This window comes from Neophocaena asiaeorientalis, unplaced genomic scaffold (assembly GCF_003031525.2).
Source record: "Neophocaena asiaeorientalis asiaeorientalis breed wild unplaced genomic scaffold, Neophocaena_asiaeorientalis_V1.1 scaffold811, whole genome shotgun sequence".
Taxonomy (NCBI): domain Eukaryota; kingdom Metazoa; phylum Chordata; class Mammalia; order Artiodactyla; family Phocoenidae; genus Neophocaena; species Neophocaena asiaeorientalis.
In genome coordinates this window covers 95,511-104,710 of record NW_020175494.1, presented here as the reverse complement: position 1 = coordinate 104,710, position 9,200 = coordinate 95,511, and the positions used below count along the sequence as shown (strand labels likewise).

Genomic DNA, 9,200 nt, shown 5'->3' with positions numbered 1-9,200 from the left:
CGGTCTAGCTTATGAAGGGACTCAGGCTCACGGCAACCACCCAGCACGGGCCAGGCGCTTCACGCATGTCGACTCAGAAATGTTAGCGGGGGCCGTAAATAGCCACTCCTACCCACGGCACTTAGAGCTGCCTTCATACTAAACCAAAACCCAGCCTCAGTTTTCTTTAATTGCTCTTCTCTATGCCTCTAATCATTAAGGGAAAAACCTCTGACAGAGCTGGGAGGTGTATCGGATTTATTGGGAAATCTGGATAATAACAGGTTCCCAAAGTTAACTCACAAGCAAGACTGCCGAGGCCAACTCTCCCCGAGTTCGACAGCACTCCATGCGTCCAACCCGCCTCGTGCCACCTTGTCTTCACTCAGCATATTCCACCCTCCCTTGAAATTCACCCAGAAGCGACCAGTTTGACCCCAGCGCAACGGGGGATCACATTTATGTTGTTCTGTTTTACGTGATTAAGTTTTTTCAGTCGCTATAGGGGCATGTTTTGGTATGCCTCATTAGTTTTTCTGTCTTTTACTACAAACTATAACATCTATACAGTCATCAAACATCTATATAATTTAAGATCTAAATATGAACGAGCAAGCTCAAGTTATTAAATATATACAAAAATTTATGTCTTTAAAAGTTAGAAAAAATTTTTATTGCTACTTGTTTAACAATGATTGATTACACGCACTAGGCCACAAAGCATCTTAACTTATAGAAGGCCGTGTTCTCTGACCATAATACCATGAAAAATAAGGCTATTTACAGTTCTGGGCTACTCAACCTTAAATAACTACTAAAGAGGAAACCCAAAGCAACAAAAATAACTGCAGATTTCCTTTCATCATTAAGATTACTCTAAGGTTATTTAGTAAGTATACTAAGAAAGAAAGCTTGATAATCTCTGTGACGTTTAGGTTTTATGACCTCAAACTGGGATTTATTTAAACAAAACAAAGCCTTTAATGGAGAACTAACTTACCGTATCTCTGAAACTCGCTAGTCTCAACCTTTTATCCCCATCAAAACAACCTTCTCTAGCAATAATTTCAATAAACCAAGGTGTCTTAGGCACATGCAGAACTACCAGTTTACAAGAGGGCAAAGTTTATGTGCCACTGATAGTCTATTTCTTGAACCAAGTTACTTACTCTTAAAGTATTTGCCTTATTTCGAAATGAAATTACCCCTAGCATTAAACTTCTACTTTAATTTATATTTGTTTTTGATTTAATACGAAGTTAATCATAAATGCTTCCAAGAACAAAAAAACGAATAAATGAATCCAGTGTCCAATCTACGAAACCAGAAAATAAACCAAGGGAAGATAATAGCTACAAGTTCACAAAGCCCAATTTCATCTCTTTAAATAGAATGAAGTGTTCAGGACACGGACCATATCTCATCTCTCGAGGTCACATTTGGTCCAAACAGAACTTACCGCACTGTCCTTCATGACCAGCCGTTTATGAGAACAAAAAAACAAATAAATGAATCCAGTGTCCAATCTACGAAACCAGAAAATAAACCAAGGGAAGATAATAGCTACAAGTTCACAAAGCCCAATTTCATCTCTTTAAATAGAATGAAGTGTTCAGGACACGGACCATATCTCACCTCTCGAGGTCACATTTGGTCCAAACAGAACTTACCGCACTGTCCTTCATGACCAGCCGTTTATGAGAACAAAAAAACAAATAAATGAATCCAGTGTCCAATCTACGAAACCAGAAAATAAACCAAGGGAAGATAATAGCTACAAGTTCACAAAGCCCAATTTCATCTCTTTAAATAGAATGAAGTGTTCAGGACACGGACCATATCTCACCTCTCGAGGTCACATTTGGTCCAAACAGAACTTACCGTACTGTCCTTCATGACCAGCCGTTTATGAGATGTCAACAGCTTTTCCAAAGGGTAAACAACTCGCCGCAGGTAACTCTCATCTTTGTGGTTGTCATACAGCCACTGGGCATCCAGCACATCGTGCATCGTCACCATGTGGTCCTGGAAAGCAGCCACATATGAAAATTACTCGAGTGCCATTGTATCCCCCACAGGCGAATGGACCTCACACTTCCAAACACGGAACGAATTTAGTCCCGTCTGCTAGTCCAAGCTCATTAGTCTTCGGTCTCTTCGGAGTCAACTCTTTACCTGTTGGTCTATTAAACCTAAGCAGGCATATCTGTAGGCTAGGAGGTAAATGAATAGAGTAATGCTATCCATCCAGTCATTCCCCCCGCCAGCCTGTGTTTCAATGTCCCAAAGTTTAATTAACAGAACAGGGAAGCTGCCCTGAACTGAACTCAACACTTTGGAAACTGCCTTTTCTTGGATGTGAAGCAGGTAGAGTTCCACCAAGGGCTGGAGGACCCAAGTACCAGCCGGCTCTAAAACTCTTAGCCCCGCGATGACGTACCTTTTCACTCATGACTCCGGAACGAACCCGCCGGAGTTCCTGCATCTGACCACCAACTCCCAATAACAAACCAAGGTGTACACACAGCGTCCGAATGTAAGTGCCGGCCTCACAACTCACCCAGAAGATTCCTAAGACACATGCAAAAGTAGTACATATTTTCCCAAGTAAACACATCACTGGTTGAGAAACCCAGAGTTATTCTCTATCTGCACCAGCAAAACTAGAGACAACGGACACAGGCCACGACTACACCACATACTAAAGGCATCTACTTTTAAGAGACTAATTCTCAAGAATTCATTCCTATGCACGTGTGCTCTACGTCGGCCCAGTGGCTCACAGGCCTAAGGACCCACCTAATCTCCTTTCAGGATCATACTCGATCATCTTGCTCTCGTAGATGGTCCGCACTCGGAGCTGCCTCTTTACTGCAGCGATGAGCGGGGGTCGCTGGAACAAGGCACCTGTCAAGGTCTCTAGGGCCTGAGAATAAGCACAAACCCAAACTCAAATAAGGTCAAAGGGCAGATTTGGGGAGTTTAAGGGCACACCTGAAACACAAAAGGTCTCTTTCAGTCATTTAGGATCTAAAAGGGCCTTTCAATTTTTGACTCTTTCTTCAACGACATAGGGATGGCTCAGTGCTGAGCAGAAGCCTCTCCTCAGAAAGGACATGAGCAGGTTGGCCACGGCAGCCCACTGACAAGGGCAAGGGCCTCAGAGTCCCCAGTTGCTAACAGGTGCCTTCCCTACAATTACAGACTTACCCTAGAAAGCTGAGTCCCCCCTTCGATAGCATTGTGCAGCCGGACAATTCCCACATACTCTTTGCCTGTAAAATGACAAAAGAGTAGTCAGGTGTGGCCACTGAGTTTTCTGTGTTTTCTATATGCTTATATCACTCCCATTTTGTACAGCCAGAAAAAGCAGGCAATTTGAACTCCTGTTTCTGTAAAATTTGCATTAAGACAGATTTCATGGTGCAGATGTGGGAAAGGAATGAAGACGCTATCTCATCGAGAGCTCAACTTTCAACATGCTGACAGGGACAGCCGGAGCACCCGTGGAGAGCCTGACTGGAGACCACCTTAGAAGGTCAAGTAGAATTCTCCCCAATGCCAATGAAGGAGAGGCACTCTAGGCAGAAGCAGCAGGGCGGTTAGAGGAGTGTGGAGTGACAGGCCTGGAGCTGGGCTCAACGCGTGCGTAAAAAGCACCTAGAACTCCAAACAAGGCAGCGCCACCAGGGTCTGGCTGAGGACAGAAGGCACATACACACCAAGAATATCCCTTCCTTCTGTTTTCGTTTTATGATTTTACTAATGAAGAAATCATTTCTGAGAGCCAAAATGTAGAAAGGAAAGGAAACACAGAAAGCCTTCCAATCTCAAAGTAGCCCCGTCTTCCCTCCCTCTCCCACATACCTGCGCTCTGCTGGGATTTCACCAAGCGAGTGGCTCGTTCAATGCACACTATTAAACAACCAGTCACCTTGGGATCCAGGGTACCACTGTGTCCTGTCTTCTCTACCCGGAGTATTCGCCGAATCCAGGCTACCACCTCATGGGAAGAGGGGTTGGAAGGCTTGTCAAGATTAATGAAACCTGTCCTAGAATGGGAAAGAAATTACTGTGTCATCGGCTCTGGTCCTCTAATGAAAACTAAATCTGAAGAGTAAAAAAGAAGAGTTTACCATGGGTACAGGATATCATATTTAGGGCAATGCCACCGCTACCTCCGTGAATAACTGATGTGAAAGGGTCATTTTGAAAAGAACGAAGTCTGGACAGTGCTGTTTCCAACACACTTACCTGATATAATCCCCAATCTCCCTCTTCAGAGGATTTGAACCACAAGGAAGAGGTGTATAATGTGTTGTCCTTACATTTAGCTTATCAAAATTCTAGAAAGCAACGATACAACACAAAACAAACAATAAATCATTAACATGTGGGAAACAAGAGTCAGGACCACCATGAACCATGATATGGTGACGCTTCAGGTTCTTGTTTTAGATCTTACTTCTATATTTCCATTACGTGCTGTGACAGACTGCTAAGCCTCCCCACATGCTGGAAAAATTACCTATGTGAGTAAGAATACGACAAATTTGATCCCTCCTCCAGAAAGACCTCTTGGGGTACTACAGAACAAACTGGGCTTCACTGTGCAGGCTTACGAGTAAAATATGGACTAGCTTTGATTTTCTCTGGGACCAAATGGAGGGGGACTGGCAACACGGCTCCGCACACCTGACTGGCCTGCAATGGCCCCAGGCACTCCTACCCCACTTTCCTCATGTCTGCCCCTTCTCACTCTCCTTTCCAGGGCTCCACCACCAGCCTGAAAGGGCTCCCATCAATGGAAGCCCCTTAGCTTCATCTTGGTACTTTCCACAAGCAGCAATGATTTTTTTTAACTGTTATCTCCCAGCCCTGGATTTTAAGTTCCATGACAGTAGGGACATTGCCAACCTGGTTTACCAGCAGGTAAAAATAGAGAACCAGATGCTGTCTAAATGGCAGACACATCTGGCCAAGCAGAAACTCAACTGTATTGAATTCTATATGCAAATCTCTCTTTTACCTCATATTTAGTGATTTATTCAAACAGTCTGTCAAGGAGTCTTTCAATAAATTTACGTCCTAATCTCGTAGCTGGCGCCCATTATGTCATTTGTGAAACTTGTAATTTAACTCATCACCGAAGTACCCTAGTTAAAACCCAACACGATAGCCAGTAACTTCTAGGGAGCAAGTTAACATGCCAGGCACTGGTCGTATGCTCTCAAGCATGTTCTACTCCACAAACCAGGACAGGTCTGTAAGGTGAGGCTAAGTACAGAAACTGAGAATTGTTTATAAAATGTGATAGCAGTGTGACACTGTTGTAAAATTTACCTGTATTCTACAAGTGTTGGGTACATTGGAAATGAAGGGGAAAAAAACCCGAACAAACCCTGGGTCCTTCATCTCAGACACCTTGAGGAACAGTGTTTTAGACGGCCTCATCTAGCATTTCCTAAGTCCAGGATGCACTCTCAATCAACTGTTTAATACTCAAAAACAATGTAAAAGCCAAGCGTTGACCTGATGCGAAACACATACCTTTAGCAACAGGGGCCACTGAGATGTGTCCAACTGAGCCACTCTGGATTCAGGTTTGATGAGAAATTCTTCAGCGTGTTGTATTTCCTTCCACAGGACAGAAACACAGCCTGTTAGACTTGCCATCTGACTTTGAACAATTCCACTACTACCACAGAAGTCTATACCTTTGAAATAAAAAACAAGGTAGTCTATGCCTTTTCCCTGGGACCTCCAAAGGAAAAAGAAATGAACAAAGAACTGAGAAGCGTAAGTGAAGTGCCACCAAGACGGGCACAGCAATTTTAAGAGAAAGGGGGGTAGTGAGTCTGATAAGAGAATTTCAGGGAGAGCACTTGGTGTGGCCAGCAACATTTAGCAGGGTGTGCCTGACAGCAAAGACCCAGGTTGGCAGGCGTTGTGTACTTTCTACACAACGACCACTCAATTACAGCCCATTCCTCCAAAGCCTTTAAAAACAGTTCTTTTCTGTAATCTGTCAGCTAAGAAACCTTTCTTTTCAGTCAAAGCAAAGTACAACATATTCGTACTCACTGCTACATCTTCTTCTGGTAAGGATTTCCGCTCCTTTTTCTTCTTATGCTTCTTCGGTAAAATAAGTACTTAAAAAACACACACACACAAGAATTAGGAGTTTTCCCCGAAAATAAAGACAATGAAGTTTAAAACAAGGGTAGGTAGAAAACGGATGCTTGTCTAGGATCACAGGGGAAGCCGCCGGTGTCAGGCCGAGTGCGCGGGCTGCACGGCGGGCTCCAGACAGCAGCCGCACGTGTCGCCCTCCATCCCGGCTCACCACGTGGCCGCGCGGGGCTGAAACGCCCACGGCGCTCTGGCCGCGGGCCCGTAAGTTCCGTAAGCGACCGTCCCCGCGGGCTGGTGGCCCCTAGAACTTTTTTTCGACTTAGCGCTCCGCACACGCCCGAGCCCCTCGGCCCCTTTGCTTCCCATCATCGCGCGGCGCTGACCGTGGCGTCCGAGCTGGCGGCGGCGGCCCGGGCCCTAAGGGGACTGTACCGTCGGTGGGAGGCCCGGGCTGGTGGCGTCACGTCACCGCGGGGGCCTCTCGCTCTCTCGCCCTCACCCGTGGAGCCAAGGCCAAGCGACAAGGTCGGCAGGAGGCCCGGCAACTGGAGCTAGCGGAAAGCTCGGGCCTCGAAGTTGTCCCCCCACCCCCGGCTCCCCTAGCCGAAGGATCTGGCCCCGGCCCGCGGCAACCCGCCGGGCCACCCGCGAGAGAACCACCCGTACCTTCCGCGTCCGCCATGTTGCCCCGCTGAGCGTGCGAGCCGCGTGGGCTAGCGCCGAGGAAGCTACCGCGGACTCCCGCCGCCGTCAGGCCGCGCCACTAGGGCCCGCCCACCTGTGCACCGCCCCGTACGTGTCGTGCAGCGGGGCGGGGCCAGGCGGGGCCGGGCTCGCGGGGCAGAGCCCCAAGCGCGCGCGGGACGGCTGCACACTCTCATTGGTGGACGCGGCCGGGACGCTGGCGCGTCCGCGCGTGCGCCTTGGGCCTCTCCCCGCCTTCGGCGGCCAGGTCTAGGAGCGCCTGCGCAGCTCGCCGGGGCGGCTCGTAGTCTGTGGGCACGGCCCGGCAGCGGTTCGCTCTCCTTCGTTGAGGTTTTACCCGGACAGGAGCACACGGGCGCCCGCCTGAGCGCACCTTGCTTCCTCACCGACCCTTGAAGGTGGCTGTCGGATCAGTCCCGATGGCAAAATGAAGACGTTGAGGCGCATAGCGTCCTTTGCCGCTTGTAATTCCCATCCAGCTAAAGTGGCACTGGCGATAGAAACAAGAGTGCGAGCCACTTGTGGACTTTTAAATTCTCCAGCAGCCATTTGGAAAAGAAAGTACAACGTTAAAAGTTAAATCGATTTTAACAACAAACTTTATTTAACGCAGCGATCCACAATATTATAATTTCAACATATAAGCAATACACAGCATTGTGAATGGCACATTTTACGCTCTTTTTGTGGTTTTTTTCTGTACCAAGTCTTTCTGGTGTACGCTTTACGGTTACAGCACAGCTAGATTTCAGCTCCACGACAGGGCTCCATGTGAACTGCTGGACAGTCAAAGCGGGTTCGTGGCTGTGGTACTGAATGGCCAAGCAAGTAGCTGCTCCAGGTTCAAGCCCTCTTCCCTCCTGTAGTAATAATATTAATGCTCTAACTTGATTTTTTATACATAGCCAAAGTCCTCAATATCAACCAATCCACGAGCAGTTAATTACACTCCCCATCCCATAATTTTATAATGCTCCGTTGGTATATATTTGGCTAAATTTCAGGTACTCACTAATGGTTCTCCAATACTCCTCATCTGATCTGTTAGCAAATCCTCTCGGCTTTGCTTTCAAAAGATCCAGAATCTGGTAGTTTTTCACCACCCTCAATACTGTCACTGGAGTCCATGTCATCACCATGGCTCTCCTACATTTTTCCACTTGCCTCCTGCACTTCCCCCCTCTTTCTGTTTTTTCCAACTATATTGTCTTCTCAACACAGCCCCTGGAAAGAGCCATTAAATTGTGAGTCAGGCCATGTCCCTCCTCTGCTCAAAGCCCTTCAATGGCTTCACATCTATAGTGGGATGAAGACTGGCCCCCCACTTCGGACCTAACCCCTGGACTCTATGAAAACGAACTTACTTGAAAAAAGGGTCTTTGTAGAGGTACTGAAGTTAAGGATCTACAGATGAGGTCATCCTGGATGACTCAGGTGGGCCCCAAATCCAACAACAAGTATCCTTAGAAGAGAAGAAGGACACAGAAGAGGATAAGACCATGTAAAGATGGCAAGAATGTTTTATCCCCAAGGATCTTCAGGGTGATGAATCATGGAATCCTGTTAAAAGGCCACCTGTAGTAGACCACCACCAACAAAAACTCTAGATCTGGTGAACGGCAGCCTGCCTTGAATCACCACGATGGAAAATCATGGCCCCTCATCTAATTCCCGGACCCCATCAATTCACAGACTCAGCCCTCAAGTGAAGGTGAGGTCAGGTACACATAACACAACTGTGTACTTTAAACCTTCCTCCGACTTTCCACTGTGGTCCACTGGTCAGAAATGGAGTCTTTAGTCTGCGTCTTTCTCCCTGTGGACCCCCTGTGGCTCTTTCCCCAGTTCCTGATCGCATAATTGGCAGCTGGATGAATTCCCACAGAGGCTTCCTGAAGGACTGAGCACAATTATGGAAAGAGGGTCAAAAGAAAGCCCCGGTCACTGTCCCTTCAATTATCGGGTACATTACCATAATGAAGTCCCTGGGCATTGACGTGATCATCTCATTGTCCCCCAAACCATCATACTGGTCTGCCACGTTAATGACGTCACGCTGACTGGACCTAGTGCACGGGCAGTAGCAAATATTTCACCACAGAATGAAAGATAAGCCCCATAAAAACTCAGGGGCCCAAAACGTTCATGAAGTTTCTGGGCACCAGTGGACTGAAGCATATTGGCATTGTCCCTCCAAAGAGAAAAACAAGTTGCTGTACCTCGAACCCACTGTCACGAAGAAAGTACGATGCTCCTTTCTGGGAGTGGCATACCCCATGTGGATGCTTTTATACCTTGGTCAAAAAACAGTTGGGTAAATGTATGTGGGTCTATTTCTGGGTTCTCTACTCCGTTCCATTTATCTATGTGTTTATTCCTCT

The 9,200-nt window shown here is 47.0% G+C and overlaps 1 protein-coding gene and 1 non-coding gene across 2 annotated transcripts in view; both read right to left on the bottom strand.

The window, feature by feature from the left end:
• The window catches only part of DKC1 (dyskerin pseudouridine synthase 1), an 11,226-nt gene extending 4,334 nt beyond the window's left edge, over positions 1–6,892 (bottom strand). Inside the window, exons 1-9 of the mRNA XM_024768933.1 lie at positions 6,781–6,892; positions 6,064–6,131; positions 5,530–5,616; positions 4,234–4,325; positions 3,847–4,031; positions 3,190–3,254; positions 2,779–2,905; positions 2,420–2,550; positions 1,861–2,004 (exon numbers count right to left, since the gene is read on the bottom strand). Of these exons, the coding sequence (XP_024624701.1) occupies positions 1,861–2,004; positions 2,420–2,550; positions 2,779–2,905; positions 3,190–3,254; positions 3,847–4,031; positions 4,234–4,325; positions 5,530–5,616; positions 6,064–6,131; positions 6,781–6,796 (915 nt within the window). The 5' untranslated portion in view covers positions 6,797–6,892. The remainder of the gene's footprint in view (positions 1–1,860; positions 2,005–2,419; positions 2,551–2,778; positions 2,906–3,189; positions 3,255–3,846; positions 4,032–4,233; positions 4,326–5,529; positions 5,617–6,063; positions 6,132–6,780) is intronic.
• LOC112415770 (small nucleolar RNA SNORA36 family) lies at positions 2,184–2,320 on the bottom strand. Its single transcript, XR_003006371.1, has one exon. It is a non-coding gene; the product is annotated as a small nucleolar RNA SNORA36 family (small nucleolar RNA).
• Positions 6,893–9,200: the final 2,308 nt, after the last annotated feature.